An 18,084-nucleotide genomic window follows, 5' to 3' on the forward strand; every position below is an offset into this window, starting at 1 on the left:
ATCATAAGAGCTCAATAAATAGTCTCAGAGACTGAATGGGCCACCAAGCTGAAGACACCTTCTCAGCAACTCTTCTACAAGACCAAGGAGTCAAGGCTTGCATTAAGTGACATTAGAGTGCATAGACGAGAGAATGACAGTTCAGTATTTAATTTCTGCTCCATGTTATTCTTTTCTTCCAGGGTTCCCAGAGCATCTCTCTGAAATGGCTATGGTGTGTCTGTCAGACTTTGAAGCTTATGCTAAAAAGTATTTACCTAAGACTACTTGGGATTTTTTTGCAGCTGGAGCAGATGATGGGACCACTCGAGATGACAACATCCTGGCATATAAGAGGTAATGTGAAGGGGAAGTGAGGGGTATTGTGCTGGAATCTGTTAAATCATGTTTATGTGCAAGTGTGTTTGGCATTTGTGCTCAGCATTCACAAGCAAAGACTCCTAACATCTTGCCCTCTCAGATTCATCCCCAAGCAGAATGCACTTATATGAATGACATACACTGCACCCTCTGATGCTAGCCAGAATAAGAAACAGATTGTATGAGGCATAAGCGACACTGAGGGTACAGGCAAGTGGTATGGTATGGTATGGTATGGTATGGTATGGTATGGTATGGTGTGGTGTGGTGTGGTGTGGTGTGGTGTGGTGTGGCGTGGCGTGGCGTGGCATGGCATGGCATGGCATGGTTTGATGGAAAAGAGGGTAAGTGGCTATAATAGAGTGAGATGCAAAGGGGAGGATGTGGTGGGCTGCAGGAACCCTAAATGTGGATAATATGGGATTTGGGGACCATGCTGCAGACAGTGAGGGCAGACACTGTACAGTGAAGACAGAGATAAGAATGATGTAGTGGAAGACAGAGATCTGGGACTGGGCTGCAAGTAGAAGTAATTTGTGGGAAGGGGACACAGGGAGAACAAGAGATGTAAAGAGTGATGAGCTGAAGTGGGAAGTGCAGGAAAGCAAACAAAAGGAAGAAGAATCATTTTCACATGACTATGCTTTCTTTATCAGCTCAGACTCCTGCATTATGATGGGTAAATGAAGACCTGGTTCCCATACAACATCAGAAGCAGAAAAGCTATTGGGCAGCTACAACATTGAAGAGTGTTTTATTGCTATTGCCTTACAGAATTCGTTTCCGGCCACGCGTGCTGCGGGATGTATCTGTGATGGACATTAGGACTAAGCTCCTGGGGACTGAAATCAGCTTTCCTGTAGGAATTGCCCCTACAGGCTTCCACCAGCTTGCATGGCCTGATGGAGAGAAAAGCACAGCCAGAGGTACTCCTCCATTTTGTTGCTGTGTAGCAAAAATGGTTTTGTGGAAAACTCAGTGGAAAATTTAAGGAGCTCTTAGGATGATTTGAAGCATGATGGAGCAAAGTATTCAGGCTTGAAGGGACAAACTCCTTTCTCATTTTCTGACACCCCTTTTTGTAGGTGACCCACTTTGCTCTGGTGACACAGAGTGCATGGGAAGCCATATAAACAGTGTTGTACTTCTCCAGCTACCACTGTTACCAGATCACCCTTGTGTGGGGTTGCTGCAATTTGAGACAGAAACTGTGGAGACATTTCTGACTTACACCAAAACCTGCACAGGTCCTCAGTGCCATGGGCTCTAGATAGGACATAAAAGTGATGGATAGGTCTCAGTCTCTACATTTCTTGTGAGAACTGTCTCCCCCCAAGAGAAGAGCAGAATCACTCTCCCAAATCCTGCTGTGAGTTTGGAGAGCTGCCCCCTAGAAATACCTTTGCTCACATGTGGGTTTCTGTATAAACAGATCGCATTTGCTAGCACATTCCTGTGAGGCAGTAGTCATAAAGATGAAGTTGCCTTTTTTAAAAAACAGTTTCAAAATGAACAACACTTGGTGAATTACTTCTTCCTTTCCTGTATTCTTAACCATCATCCTACAACAGTGCATGGTAAATGTTGCCATTTTTAATCCCTGAGACATATATGCCAGTTGGTAGAGCACCGTGTTTGGCAGAATATACATAAAACAGCAAATCAAGTCTTCTCTGTAAACAGTATACAAAAAAAATCTTATACTGGGTACCTGATAGGACTATTCAAATAACATTGATTCTGACTCTTTTAATACCTCCTGAAGCAGCCAAAGCCATGAACATTTGTTACATTGCCAGCACATACTCCACCAGCAGCCTGGAAGAGATTTCTGCGGCTGCCCCCGGCAGCTTCCAATGGTTCCAGCTCTATATCCACCGCAACAGGGCGGTTTCTAAGCAGCTGGTCCAACAGGCAGAGGCCTTGGGTTTCCAAGGCCTAGTCCTCACAGCTGACCTGCCCTACACTGGCAAAAGACGGGATGATGTCCGTAATGGCTTCCGGCTTCCTCCACACATGAGCCTGAAGAACTTGGAGGGAGCCTTTGAGGTTTGTAAAATGATCTAGTTCTCTTATTCACTGTGCTCGTATATACCACATGAGACAAAACCATCAAGTAACTGCTGCCTTGACATCTGCTGTATCAAGAACGTATTTTCTCCCATTCTGGTTCTTTAGTGTTCTGGATTGGCCTCCTGCTCACCAGGATTCTGGCTTTAAAATCTCAGTCCAGTCTCCTTAGAGACACTTATTTCCATCTCCATATTATCCCCTAATGACACACGCTTTACAGAGGTGATGGACAAGACTGTTAGGAAGTTTAATTAGTCTCTTCTAGGGCAGGGAAAGACTTTAAGCGGCCTCTCTATTATTGCAACTTAAAATGAGACTTTCTTCTGCCCCATGGCTGTAGGGAGATGACTGTTCTGAGTATGGACTCCCGCCCAACAGCTTGGATCCTTCAGTCACCTGGAATGATATCTACTGGCTGCAGAGCCTTACTCACCTGCCTATCATTGTCAAAGGCATCTTGACCAAAGAAGATGCAGAGCTGGCAGTAAGACACGGAGTTCAGGGTATCATTGTGTCAAATCATGGTGGAAGGCAACTGGATGGAGGACCTGCCACCGTAAGTGCTATAGTTGATGTCCCATGAGTGTTTGTTGTATGCATGCTTGTGCTAAACTGGGTGTCTGTATGCTGGTGGTTGTATATACACTTATGGTGGATTTGTGTACTTGTTGCACGGCTGTGAGCATGTGCAGATGTCCTTTAGCTTCAAATTGGTAAGATGCATGTCTTGGCATGTGCTACCCATGCAAGTATTTTCTCAGCTTCTTGGGAGGGTTCTGTAACCAGCACTGAACCCATGTTACTGCAGATACACCACTGTCAGTATCTGGTCTAAGTTAGTAAAAGTTGGTTTGCCTATGTCTTCATCAGCTGGTACAGTGCACACATATTCTGTGTGCACTCCAGCAGGAACAAACTGAAGCTCTGGAGTTGAATATGTACAAATGAGAGTATAATGTATTCTCATTATTAATCTCTGCCAAAACATGCACAAACAATCCAGCTAGATTTAATGAGAGATCTGCATGCATATTTACAGACTCAAGACTAAATGGGAATTTACTGACTTTTATGAGCCAGAAAAAGAATAACTTATTTGGAGAAAAATTCCCTATTTTTTTATCTGTACAAAGAAATTGTAGGTTGTTATGACATATGTGTATTTCACTGCTTTGATTTGGCTTCATTTTTCTCCTTGTGCTTTACTGGCAGTAGACGGTCAGTTTTTCCGATTGTTTCTTTTACATGTTTGTATTGCATAGCATCTCATTCTTACTGACTTACTTTCTTATCTTTGTTTTCCTCTGTAAAATAAAAATAGGCATCAGGGAATTCTCTGCTGTTCTATGTCAAGGGTGACAGTAATGAATAAAATTTTTTTCTAAATGCTAAAGACATAATAATAGAAATGACATTCTTATTAAACTGCTATTCTACTTTAAAAGTTTATTTTCTTAGACAGAAAATCCAGCAGATACATAGCCTTGCCAGTCCCCTGGCACTGGGCCTGGCAGCAGAGGCTCTTGTCACTGTGCTTGGTGAGCTACTTCTGGACAATTTCAGCCTGCAAATCTTCAGCATGAAATTCTGAAAAAAAATTATGAGCAACTGGAGAAATCTACTTAGTAATCTTAGTTATAGCTGTTCTACCTAAAAACAATGAAAGGAAGGCAAGAGAGTGTTAAGACATCACAGGAAAGAGATGGTTGAGCTTGCTGAGAAGAAGAGTTAATGAGGTCTGGCGCAATGTCATGTCACTGGCTATATTGTCCTTGGGACCAGAGCCAGTATCTCTGCATGGTACTGCTCTACACTGTGCTCTGCTCTGCAGAAAAGATCTTAGGGAATCAAGAGGCTTAGCCAGGAGGAAATGACATGTGGGCTGTACTACATAGCAAATGAAATCTTTCATAGCTGCTTTATGGGGCTTGAGGAGGCTTTCAACAGATGGTCACTAGAATTAGGTTGAAATATAAATAAGGCAACTTGGAAAGAAACAGGGAGAAGCTTGACATTAGCCTTTTTTACAGACATTTGTATCATTCATTATTGTCTCAGATGAAAGCGAGATATTATCAACAATTGTTTCCACTGAAATTTATTTTAAAAATCTTTCCAAAAAATGGAAAGCAAATGAAAATGTTACTTTCTGACTTACCAGAAGTGCTAGCAAAGAATGCTAACATAAGCAAAACACTGGAAAATGTAAACTATCTGGCAAATTTAACATGGAACTGCGCTTTATTCTACAACTTTTGGTGATGAGTTATTTGATATGCAATGTTACATATCATTTTGAGAACATATGCTAGTAAATTATTCCATATTGTCTGCCTGTTCCACATCTCTCCCTTTTGTGTCAGGATCAAAAGCTGACCTCAGTGTGACAGTGCCTTCATCTTTGCAGATTGATGCTCTGGTTGAAGTTGTGGAGGCTGTACAAGGCAGAGTTGAGGTTTATTTAGATGGTGGAATACGAAAAGGCAGTGATGTATTAAAGGCACTGGCATTGGGAGCAAAATGTGTCTTTATTGGAAGACCAGCTTTGTGGGGGCTTGCTTACAAGGTGAGTAAGGAAGTTTGAGGTTTGTATGCCTACTTCTCACACTCTCCAATACTCTGAGTTACTTAAAAAATCTCACAGTTTTCACCAGTGAGGAATCTTAAGCATTTTTTACTTTTGCTGAATTTTTAGTGAGAATGCCCCCAATTGAGTCAAAACCAGACATTTTGTGTGATTAAAAAATACCAGGGAATTTTATGTTTTAAAATATGTTTTTGAAGTTGAAAACATTGTTTTGTGGGCCTGATTTCTTAGTGTTGCAATTTGATGCTAAAATACTGTAGGAGTCAGGGCCATTGGTGTTTTTGAAAATAGAAAGGGGTCTTATTTGTCGCGAAGATGTTTTTGAAAATTTTTTCCGCTTTCAGCTTACTAGAAAACAGTATATGGTTTTAGTACAGCAGTTTAATAGTGGTGTTAGGAGTTCTTTAGAAATATATATAGATCTCCATCCCACTGATGCTTAAAAGTTTGTTCGGCAGGACTGAGCACAACAAGTCCTGTAGGTACCTAAGTGGGCTGCTACCATCCATTCCAGCTTCTACCATTCGAGCTTTGCTGCTTCTTAAGTATTAGCACATTTGTATGATCCCAAATCATAAATCAGGCCTCTGATGCAGAAGATTAGCATAATATATTGAAAAGTAAAATGTAGTTATATAAGTTTTTTACTTTGCTAAGCTTTGCTTTTTAGCCTCTGGATTGGTGTGTTCAAGATCTGCTATAGAAAAAAAAAATTTAGTTTAATGGTCTGGAAGTATTTGCTATCTTTAAAGTGAGATTCCCATCCAGTGGTGTGATTCCTGTAGATTCCAGAAACTAGGCTTTAAGCAAGAAATTGCCTGAATCTTGTGAGAAACCTGGGAGAGCTGGCAGCACCAGTAAACAGGGGAAAAGGGCCTAACATCAAAAGGGCATTGCTGTGAGCTGCTTGCAGTTTTTCCATGATGGAAACAGACAGCAGATGGTATTTTTTGAGTTCAACAGTATCTTGGTATTATATCCCATAGGATATTCCTAAAGATGTATCTCTGTGGCATTACTTCAGCATACAACAGAGGAAGGGCAAGGACAAGCAGTGACATTGTCAGCACCCAAAGCATTCTACATTGTAAGAAATAAAAAGAAAAGAAAAAGAAAAAGAAAGAAAAAGAAAAAAGAAAATAGCAAAAAGAAAAAATCCTCCAATATTTTACAGTAAGATAAAAATAACATATACATGTTATGCAGTTTTTGAGCTTCTTGATGTTATTTGCTCAGAGGAAAATGCACACTGTACTATTTCATCCCTGTATCTGAGCAAATTAAAATTTTTAAAGCGTTACCATTTATAAAACTCTCAGTACTTCATAAAATACTGTCAGCATTGCCAAACTTGACATTTTAAAACAAGCCCATTGGTGAAGGTTATCTGAAAGCTAAAAAAAAAAGCAGCTAGAAAATGTCAGAAGTGAAAAACAGCTTTGTTTTCTTTCCCTGTCCAGATATATCTCAAAAGGAAAAACATCTAAATTAATCTGTGATGAACTGAGCACATCCATCATATCATTTTAAGCTTTCATCTGCATGAGTGACTAGAATTGGCACTGATCTAAGGGACTGTCCCAGCTCTCACAGTGAAAGCATCCTGCTGCATTGCTGTGGGCCAGTGCTCCTTTCACCCTGACTGCTTTCTCTGTTGGAGCAGGGTGAAGAAGGTCTTCAAGATGTTTTGAGGATTTTGCGTGATGAATTTCATTTGTCAATGGCCTTAACTGGTAAGCATTTTGCAGGTTGGTTTTAACTGGTGGTACAGAGGGTGTGCGTGCAATAGAAGCTTCACATCCACACAGACTTAACGATCTCATGATCTAACAAATCATAAAGAAACCATGTGAACTGTGCTGGTTCTAGCTGTGGTATTTAAGGTGATTCTTTTCTTCCTGTGAAACCACTTTGCATTTCATGTGCCACAGCAATGAAGCTTGCAAGGAGGAAGTAAGCAAGAAGCTTTCTGACCTGATTTAAATTAAAGAAATGCAAAACTTCTAAGCAGAGCCGAGCAAAAGTTGCAATTTCTGTTCTTCTAGGAATTGCATGTTTTCCAGTATTTGACTTAATCTCTACTGGGGTAAAATGCAACCAATTTTTTGCAGCATGAAAAGTTCAGAAAAACTGGATTCAGGATTTTTCTCTGTGTATTAGAGATGCCAGCCTGTTGGTACAGGTTCAGATCTATGCATCCCACATGCTAAAAAGCCTCCGTGTCTCTCCAGGCTTTCACTGTTGTCCCTAGTTCTGGGTCTCTCACTTCTGCTCTCACCTGTAACTGCCATGTTTGACCCCCCTCATTGAACAGCAAATCTGTGCAGTCTGGCCTCCAATTGCACACAAAAAAAGTACAGTGTTTTACTCTTCAGGTCCAGTGTAGAAGTATTTAGGCATCAACAAATGGTCCTATCCCAGTTCAAATCATGTTTTAAAGACTTTTATGCTTCCATGAGTGTGAACCCAAGTGGGTAGCAACCCTACCTAGGAGAGTGGGACTGGAATTCTTTGGGGAAATTCATATTACTCTTTCTTTGGGTTACTTTTCCAACTAGTAAAGATTCTTACAAGCTTTTTTTCTAAGAGTAAAGCTCTCAAGAGGGCACTAAAGTCATCAAGAGTAGCAGGCTAGAGCCTTTTCGGTGGGGCTGTGAAATTCCCCTTGGAATTGGCCAAAGGAAAAGGCACTGCAAGTTTCCATCTCTGATCAGTTTAGGCACAGAGGTCTTTCAGCCCTGTTTCTTTCCTGTCTGCCTTTCACTTGTGGCTGGATCAGATAGTTCCCTGCACAGCCTGTTATAAGTATCCTTTTTTTCTGATGTCTGACTCTCCTTGTATGGGAAGCCTAGTGCCTAAGCTGAAGATGCCACTGATAGTAGGGCTCCTGTGAGTGAGCTGTTGAAATGCCAACCTATCCCTGCATGGCTCGTACAGGATTAGGCTTGTAGGCTGTGACTCAGTGAGGAGGTCTTCCAAGTATCATCCGCAGACCTTTCTGTCACTAACACGTTTGAATTCTCTATTTTATTTCAGGCTGTTCCAGTGTCTCAGGAATTGGCCGACACCTAGTTCAATTCTCAAAGTTGTAAACAGCCTCCTGCAACGTCCTCTGAACAAAAGCAGCTTGCACCAGCAGTTGAGGTCCCAAAAAAGACTGAAGAGAGAAAAAGGAGGTGCAAATGTTGAACCTATAACATATAGCTGATAAAGCCTTCAAAAAGCTCCTGAGGAGATTAGGGAAAGCTCTGTGTTAGCAAGGATCATTCTTTGCTTTCATTGAGGCCAATAAGTTCTTTAACACTGCAGATAATTTTTACTTGCTTAAATACATTTACTTAAAACTGTCTGTTCGCTGGCATTACCTGTGTTGGGCCTTACTCCCAAACTCTATTATGTCTGACAGCCAGAAATGCTAGAAAACTGTGTCCCTTGCTTCTCCTGCCTGATCTTTCTACCTAGTCTGACTGCAAGTCCAGCCACAGGCCTTTCCTGCTGCAGGCAGGAAGTACTGTGACTGCCATCTCCAATAGCCTGGTCTCTCCCAGACATATTCATACAGATAGAGAAATTAGATCAGCCAGCTAACAGGTACCCCGGCTCCCCTTTACAGTGGTGTCATCTTGCCGCTGCTTCTGAAGAGAGAAGTGAAATCAATAGTAACCCAAGCAATAACCTGCACTCCCCACAGCGTTCCTGGACGTCCTTTACTACACAGTTAATTTGGACTGCATACTCAGCAGGGCAACAGCCAGGCTCTATCTATCTTCAGAGCACAGTGCAAGCTTGTGGCAGTGCATGAATAACTCACATGATGCCCTGCTCTCTTTGCCCGTGGATGAGAGCAGCCAGTGCAGGCTAACAGCATTGGTCAAAGCTATCTGTAACATCAGACCAGCATGTTACATTTGTCCTTGGAGGATGGTGCAGAGGCAGCACCGGGCTGCTGCCAGTGTAAATCCTTGCTCTCTGAGGTAAAAGAAATGCATGCTCATCAGTTCGCTTTCCAAGTTTCTACCTGAGACACTGGTCTTGCCTGCCCCTAAGGAAGCACAGCCTGGGCTCTGCTACCCATCTAGCCTCAACTGGGAGTGATGAATCCATAATTAGTAACTAGGAGCTTTCTCTTGCTTTCTTTCCCCTAGTCTTCTTTCACCTGGATGTTTCCTTTTCTGTAGCACTCCTTACAGCACAACCTTGGACTACTCCATCTAGTCTCTCTTTTCCTCTTTCTTCCTCATTCCCTCTCCTTTGATTGTCTCTTCTCTCTGTTCCTTGCCAACCCCTTTCCCCATCGTTTTTCTTCAGTCCTCATCTAGGCTATTATTTTTATATATCCCTGACTAACATGATCCTCCCAATGGCATGCACCTTTGCAGATATATGAAAAGCAGGTGTAGCATCCTGCAGCCAGGGCAAAAGCTGGTCCATGTTGTGTTAGTGGAGGGTGACATTGCTTAAGCTTTGTCTATGTCATAGGCTGCAGTATGGCACAGGGATGCCCAGGAATTGCCTGGGGACTAGAAGTACAGGGCTCCTCTTGCTAAGCACAAAAGCTGTTTCTGGCAGGCTGTGCTTTGGGCTGATGCTGCTTCAGTGTTACCTGGGCTAGTGCTCCTAGGCTGTTTGTAGTCTCATTGATGTTTTTGCACTGTGCAGTAGTGGAGGTGGTATTGCCTGCTTCCCTTTTGGATATAGCCGTAGAACTTAAAAAAGAGCTTATCAGAACAAAGGCTACAATCTAATTTTTCAGCTCACTCTTTTTGTGCTGTTTGTGATTAGCCTTAGCCCCTGGAGTACTGAGAAGGTGCTTTTCACCATTTTTGCTTATCCAAATGCTGCTGACTATAATGATACTTCCACTAGAGATGCATTTACTCTAACCTACTCTAGCAAGGAGGTGTTTAACAACACTTTGTTGATTTGTAGGCATTATGCAATGCTGCCCAATAAACATGTAAATAGAACTCATCTGAATGGCTAAAATCCCTGCGTGGACATGTGGTCTTTATTATCAATGTGGAGTGTAAATCAGTGGGGAATTGTTCAAAGTAAATGGTGTGTTTAGTAAAGAATCTCCATACAGGGTTTAACTGATTTAATTACTCTGGCTTAATCAGGTCTTTTAAATAAGATCAGTAAACTAGAATTGTATACACATGAAAACCACTTCTGTGTCTCATCTTTAAAAATGCAATGAGATCTTAAAAATACCTATTAAGAACCCTGAGTTCTTGTTTTCTTATTATTAATTTTTAAGGCCAGATGCAGCCACTGGTGTAGCCACTGCTTATATTGCACTTTAGAGCAGCAAAACGGCTGAAGGATACTGGGCAGCAACATGATGACAAATGTCCCTTTGCACCAAAGAAGTGCCAACTTGCTGGGCACCTGCCCTACTTAGTGCACCTCCCAGTGTTCCCATGCACACAGAGCTCCCCTTCTTGTACACTCACAGGTCTTTTTATGGTTCTTCTCTCTGCTAATCACCTGGCTCTGCAAGAAGGACATTACTTCACCCAGTAATTACTTGGAGGAAAGTGCACAAGGAGCCCTTGGAGCACAGGGCTATGCAGTTTTCAAGCTCTGGTTCAGTGGATCTGTAATTGTAAGTGGCAGAGTTTCAACATGAAAATGCCAACTCTCCTCCCATGAAACTGCCAATAAGCTTCTCTGGTCAAGACGTGCTCCTGGCACACAGGAAATACGACTTTCCCTTAGGAGCAAAGGGCATGTGTGCCCTCCCTTCCTGCTGAGCATAATGGGCAGCCCAGCACCATCTCCTGTTGCACCAATACCTTAGAAGAACAAAATGAAGCTTGTTCAGCCTTAGACTTGCTAGAAGTGAAGTTTCCAGCTTAGGCAAATGGAAGTGGCTGAAGGTGCCTACTGGCAGACCTTAATCAGCTGGCTGAGCTCTGGAGAGGAGCAGGATTTCCAGCATGCTGTCTCCGATACCTCCATGTGGCTTCCCACTAAGCGTTTGCATTGTTTTAGATCTAGTTTTGGCTCTAGAAGACTTGGATGCCAGGCTTTAGGAACAGAAGAGGAAAACAAGTCACAAAAAGTGAGTCATTGCCAGTGACTAACTTGAGGCGATGAAGCACTTCCATGGCTCTGGACCTTAATGCTTTTCCATGGAGCAGCCTGCTGCTTCTGTCGCCACTAGCTGGTAGTGAGATTGAGCAGGTGTCTGTAGCAGAGAGTTTTTGGTGAACGTTGCTGCTGTCTTCTGGAGCTGATGCTGTGAAATAGGAAAGTAGGTGGTGGGAGACTTGGACAACTGCGCTTAAGCTCTGTTTCTGTGAAAATGGAGTCCTCTGTCTCCCTGGTAGATGACCATCAAGGCCTGCTCCTAGTTCTCTGCTGTCCAATTCCTGTTTTCTCTGTTCCTTTTTTATGTGGTCCAGCATAAGAATTATTGATGTTTGTTTCAGACTTCTTCCCTGTTTCACACATCAAGTTTGTTCCCTCTGACACCCCTCTCACTGAAAGAAATCCTGTCTGGTGAAATCCAGGTACTGAAAAATCATTCATTTCTCACCTGCATTTCACTTAGATGCATTCCACTTGCAGTCTGGCTCTTTCAGTACTCCACACACAGCCTTGCTGGTCTCCTCATGCACCTCCTCATGGCAGTCTGTACTCAGAGCAGAAGTACTGCTCATGGCTGCTGTGCTGAGGCAGAAAAACCTCTCATTTCAGGCTCCAGAGTCTCAGCTTTCACTTAAAGCAAACAAAACAAGATACTGGAATGAATGTAATTGTTACAATTGTGAAGAAAAACCTTCAGGGAGGGAAGCCATGTTAAGAAACCCAAAGACATCTGCTGGAACTGAAACAATCATGATGGAAATGCTCTGCACTGCTGGGCTCACTTATGATAGCTTCATTGACACCATTATTGAGTACCATGAGAATCAAACCTGCTGTGAAAGAAAAGCAACTTCATATCATGAAAATAAGCACAATGATTTATTTTGTGATTTGAGAAGAAACAGCTTGTAACTCATCTTTTCTGTTTTTCCCATGGCACTGAAGTTGGGGGTTGGAGAGTAGGAAGGCAGATGGAGCTGAAGGGCATCTGAGCCCTTCTAAAAGGGAGCCAGAAAAATTGCATCCTCTGATCAAGTTGTTCTACAGATTTGCTTTATGAGACAGCATAAACTTCTTAAAACAAAAATATTTGCAGAGGCCACTGATTTGCAGCTCTCAGGATCTGGATGTCTAGTGCAGTACACCTGGAGCCAGACTTGAAGAGACATGGGGCACTTGCAAGTGAGATGAAGGTCAGCAGAAAGAGTTTGGGATTGTAGGCAGTCCTGAGTGAGCAGCATTGGTGGAGCTGAAATATCTTGTCCTCCCGTTCTGTCTCTTGCTATTGGCCATTTGCAGTCATATTATTTTTCCATCTAATTTTCCAAACTACACAATGACCTACCCCCCCCACACACACACACCCCTCCCAGTCCCTTCTGCCCTTTCAGATCAGCATATATTATGAGATTGAGGTAATGCCTGTACTCTTGGATTATTCTAACCTGTTCCCTGATGTTCTTCTTGCTGTGCACTGACTGGGGGCTGATGGCAAAGTAGAAGGGGATCCTGGATTTAAAGACCCTCATGGTGCACAAGAGGTAAAACTAAGACTGTACAGCTCTTCAACTGTGGCATTTCCAATCTTTTAAATGTTTCACTCATCAATATAATTAAACTGCATTTGATTTCCTCCCTGCTCCATCTTTAATTTACAGCACACTTTATACCAACAAAAAAGCCTAAATATGTAATTATTTTGCTCGATGCAGCATAAAAGCAAAATAAAGCACAACTTATATGCATTTCAAATGAATATTGCTAAAATCTAAAGAAGATTTATAAAGAGTGAACAGAGTTCAGGTCACAATACTGGTCTGGAACTCAAGGACCCTGGCATTTTTACTTTTTTTCTGCTAAACTTTCTCCAGATTTTTCCTGATTGTGCAACCAACAAACAAAAACTCAAGTGCCGTACCTTTTAACATACTGCTTCTTCATCTTTGTACAGCTGTCTTGTTTTAGATACGAGGCAGACTTCAGGCCTGTGTGTGTACTGTCCCCTCCTGTCCCCTCTCTGCCAAGGGGATTTGAGAATTGAGCAGGACTGTTAACCATTACCGTAATACTGTTGTTATTTTCTTAATGTACAAATGCAAGAGTGAGGGGAAGATTTTTCTAGTGAGTTTGTGCAAATATCATGCCCTAGTGATCAGCATCAAAAGAGAGGGCTATGTATGTATTAACTGCAAACTCTCATATTGCTGTGGTACTAACCCTGTCAGTTCACTCTGTTTAGTCCTGAATTTCTCCCAGAGATAAACGTATCTGCAGTGATCTTGCAGAGGCCTTCACATGGAGGCCTTCCTCTGTGTTCCAGTAATAACAAACCTTGCTGGCAGACTCACAGCCCTGCAGATAAGCCTCAGGAATAACACCACATCACATATTTTGATAGACTTCAAGGATTTGCAAGAAAACTGAGAGAACCAGGTTGGTTCAGTCTTGAGCAAGCTATGAGGAAGGATCTTACTGCTATCTTTAACTGCCTGCTTGGAGGTAATAGAGAGGATGCAGCCAGACTTCTTGGACTTCAGAACAGTAGAAGGATGAAAGGCAAAGGGGCACAAACTGCAAGGAAGAAAATTATGATTACAAATTAGGGGAAAAACTCACCATGAGGATGGTCAGCAGCTGCAACAGGAACCCAGAGGGTGGTGAAATCTCCATCCCTAGAGCTATTCAGAATTTGACAGGACAAGGCTCTGAGCAACCTGATTTAATTTGACCTCCCTTTGAGAATGGGTTGGATCAGAGACCTCCAGAGGTTCCTTCCCATCTAAATTGTTGGGGAACATCACAGAATCATAAAATAAAACAGCAACACATCAGATCTGTACCCTACTGTACCAGTATGTTGTAATGATAAGCTATTCTGTAACTGCAGTGGCAACAGTTATATCTCTGTGAAAGAAACCACAGAAAGCATTTTTGAGGAGAAAAAGAAAAAAAAAAGCTATTATTTGGTGAGTGAGCTTAAAAGCAGAGCTCACAGGGTTCCTCAAGGCTATGAGTCTGTGATGCGAGCCCATTCTACAAGTTTTCCAAGTCTCTGCAAGTTTTCTACAATTTGGATTAAGCCTTTGCCAATGTATGCCACAATCTCATGCCCCCTTTCTACATTCTGTCTTGCTGTTCTCTATATTTGGTTGTTGTGAATATCTCCAATGCAAGTTCAAGCAAGGTCAAATCTACCAAAAACTCCTGGCCTGAAGAGGTTGTAAACATGTCTGGGGAGGGCAGACAGAGAAAGAAATGCAAAACTGAGCTCGAACTCATCCAAGTAGATGTTGCAGATAACAGAGACAAGTAAGTCTTAACATATTCACCTCTGAATCACCTGTGGGTTATGGACTAATCAAACCCTGCTGCCTCCCAGCATCAACTCTGTATGTATTGCGGAAAACCTGCTGGAGTTTGAAACTGCCCCTTCCAGGCATCTGTGTACCAAAGGTGAAAGAATTAAATATGGTATTGTAACTTGATGCATGTATGGATTGTGCTAGGTGTCCTCTTCAACACATCCACCCAGGCTACTGCCTCCTCTGTTGTCCTCCAGGTCTGAAACCAGTCTGTCAATCTAAAGACATGCACTTGGAAAAGAGGAAACTGCTACCTACTACTCTGCAAGCACTTCATTTTCCTCTTTTTCTAATACATATTTCTCTTGTTACCCTTCCTCCTAAGCAGCTACATGAAGAGTGGTGGGGGCTGGGACAGATATTGGGAGGCAAAAGTGGGGAAAAAGCTGGGAAACTGGCAATTTCCTGATTCTAAAAAGGCTGGGCAATAGACAGCATTTTATATTGTGGCTTTACACTAAAACAGGAACTTAGGAGTTCATTTCCCAGTAGATGATGTGGCAGTGACATGGAATCAGGCTATTTCCAGGGCAGTTTATGTACAAAAATGGATCCAAATTTATACTGTTTCCCTTGGCATATGACATAGATTTCTACTGCCTTTGAATATATAATAATTTATTTATCAATTTCAGTTGAGGAAACATAGTTCTACCTAAAACTAAACAGAAAATGAGACTAAATGTTTCCAGTTAATTGCCCAACTTGCATGCTAAATAATACAGTGAAGAATACTACAGGTAAGTCTTTCTGACCTTGAAGATCACATAAGAAAAGTTTTTAATCACTTTCTTCCTTACTCTACAAGAATTTTGATACGACTGAAATAGCAGATATGTTCTTTGTCAGACTTGAACACCCAGAAATTCTGAGGCCTCTTAAGGTGGTTATCTTCATACCTTGGCTAAAGTGTCTTAAAACTGCTACCAACTATGAGAATTTGGTTTTACTCAGAGTTTGTTTCAGCTCTGCTGACTTTAGCTGTCAAAAAGTTAATTATTTAAGTCTTGTTGTCTCATGTCAATGTGTAGTTACTAGAAAGAGGAAGAAGTTTCCAAGGGATGGTGACTCCTATCTTGTATGGGAAAAAGCTTTCCCTAGGTAAATCACATCTCAGAGCTCACCTTCTCTCCCAGAGCTGCTGGCATGTAGGCATTTTGAGCTTATAAGCATATGATGGTAAGAAACACATTCCTTTCTTATGTGAGAAACACATGAATTCTTCAAGGCTTTCAAGTCACAGTTAATCTATACTTACATAGCAAAAGGTCTGATAATAAGCTTTTCCTGCTTCAGTTCTCATCAGTCTGGACAACAAGACAGAATCCAGGAATGTCTTTCCTAAACCATATTTCTTTTCTGGACAAAGGAATCTGTTCTCTTCTTGCTCCTAAATAGCTTCTTTTGCACAATTAAACAGCATCACCTTATGTAGACACTCCTCTCTCCTCCCCAAAGTTTCTCTGCTCTACAAGTTTATTGTATTCATTCATTCCAGTGTAACTATTCAGTTTGTTCTCATTGCTGCTGGGAAATTTCTCTTCACTGTTTCTCTCTTGCTGTCTTCTCGCTTCCACTAAACTCCCCCTCCTCCATCACTTTTTTCCTCGTGGTTAAAGAAAAGATGTTAAAGAAAATTTGTTCTCCTAATATCAGCCACCCGTTCTGTCACAAAAGCCACCAATAAAGGTGGAAGACCAACACTGCCCCTGGGTTGGCAGATCAGTGACACAGGTGTGATGGGACATGGTGAATTCCACGTAGACTAAAATGTCCACTTATTCCTTGTAGAATAAGTCTCCAACACAAGCCAAAATTTGGAAGATCTGATGTTCTAAAATGATACTTTTAGACATGCAAGCCGTCCTAGCATCCAGCTCTGTGTACTTGGGGAAAATAACAGATTGTGAAGGCCTTGTTTTATGACAAAGTCAAGGAGGAGAAGACAACACAGTTAAAAAATGACTGTGCTTTGACACAGATAGAATGTCATGTTTGTTAACTTTTTAGATGATGCTGAGTTGTGTTTTAGACTGCAAATCCCAGACCCATGCTATAACCTTGAACTTGATGAAGTTGTTCATGGGGGTTAGGGGTGAGGTGTGCGCTGGCCTCACTGCTCATTGAAAATGTTCTGTAAACACTCTCTGGGGCATACAGACCGTTCAAGCATCTGCCTTGGTCTGCTTGAGGAAACAGCAGAGCTTGATCATTTTGTTTACAGCACAGATGAGCTGTCACACCACACAGCGACACCACACAACAATTTCAAAGAGAAATAGCAAAAAAAAATATCTCTAGTGGAAACTGCGTGAAGCACCACAGCCTGGCAAATATATGGGTCTGCACTGGAATTTAGTGCACTGCTGCTGTGCTGATCTCTGACATCCGCAAATAACAGTTCAAACGAGGGACATTGTTTAGCAGTGTAGAAGATTCCTTCAAACTACCTCAAGCATTTGGCCCAGTAGTACCTAAGAGCACTAAAGTACAGCAGCTACAGATCTCCCTGCAGTCATCTATAGTTATGCAATGTTCATATTCTCATATACAACATTGCTCCTTACTAAACTTGGGAGTTCTAATGGGTAAGGTTGGTGCAGGAAAATATTTTGTATCCTAAGAGGCTCTGCTGTATTGCCTGCTTTTCTAATGCCTCTTTAAGGCATTTTATTTCCTTTCTAAAAGTAAATTGGAAGTATCATTTCCAAGGTGTATGCACAGAGAACACTAATTGTAGCAGCCGGGTTTAATGAGCTATTTTTCCTTGCAAAATGCATGCACAGCATAAAATTCATTTGCACCAGCTTCCGATAAGAACATACAATGTCAAGGTCCTATCCGAGAGTAGCCAAGGAAAGAATCACAGATAACAGTTTTTATAAGGCTTTGTTGGTATAAGGGAAGGGTTTTCAAGGACGGTGTCACTGAAACAGTTGCCAAAACTTATCATCCGTGTCAGCTGGAAGCTCTCTTCTACTCCTTGGACTCAAAACAGTTTTGCTTTCCTGCTGTTATTTGAAGGCCCAGTTTTGCTCCAAAAAGTAATGATGTGGGGGTGCTGCTTCTGTAGCTTTTCTCCAAGGCTCTTTTTAGTGAGTATGAAACAGGGATTTTTAGGAGTTAGTTGCATGAATGCAAGTAAATCGTTTTCAGAGATCCATTCCAGCTATGCCTGAAATCAGTAATCCTCTTTCCAGTGCTTTCAGTGTAGTTATTTGCATTTTGGGGCTTCTTTTTGGCCCATGGCAGTGTTCCTTGCTTAAGGCAGCTACCTATTTAACATCCCGCTTCAGTAAGGAAACCTGATTAACCCTATCTGAGAGAGAAAGAAACAGAGCTCAAGTCAGGGTGCCCTGAGAGTATCCAAAGACCTGAGAAGGCAGAATGGGTTGTCTGAACTTCAGACCAAAGTCTAAGCCCTACCCTGGTCTCACATTGGAAAAGAGTTTCACTGAAACTGGAGCGAAGCCCTAGTGAGAGATATCGGGGCATGTTCTCGGTATTTTAGAGATGTAAAAACTAATGACAGTCTACTGCGAAAGCACAAAGAGGCCTCACAACCTTATTTTACTTAGATATTCTCACAGACATGGTCTGTAGATT

At 41.9% G+C, this 18,084-nt stretch overlaps 1 protein-coding gene across 1 annotated transcript; it reads left to right on the forward strand.

Moving 5' to 3' along the window:
* Positions 1 to 205: 205 nt before the first annotated feature.
* Positions 206 to 8,112, forward strand: HAO2 (hydroxyacid oxidase 2). The gene is made up of 7 exons (XM_013958071.2): positions 206 to 336; positions 1,135 to 1,286; positions 2,126 to 2,409; positions 2,774 to 2,989; positions 4,841 to 4,999; positions 6,684 to 6,753; positions 8,057 to 8,112. The coding sequence occupies exons 1-7, from the start codon at positions 206 to 208 to the stop codon at positions 8,110 to 8,112; spliced, it is 1,068 nt and encodes a 355-aa protein (XP_013813525.1).
* The last annotated feature ends 9,972 nt before the right edge of the window (positions 8,113 to 18,084 follow it).

The sequence above is a fragment of the Apteryx mantelli genome, chromosome 1 (genome assembly GCF_036417845.1).
Source record: "Apteryx mantelli isolate bAptMan1 chromosome 1, bAptMan1.hap1, whole genome shotgun sequence".
Taxonomy (NCBI): Eukaryota; Metazoa; Chordata; class Aves; order Apterygiformes; family Apterygidae; genus Apteryx; species Apteryx mantelli.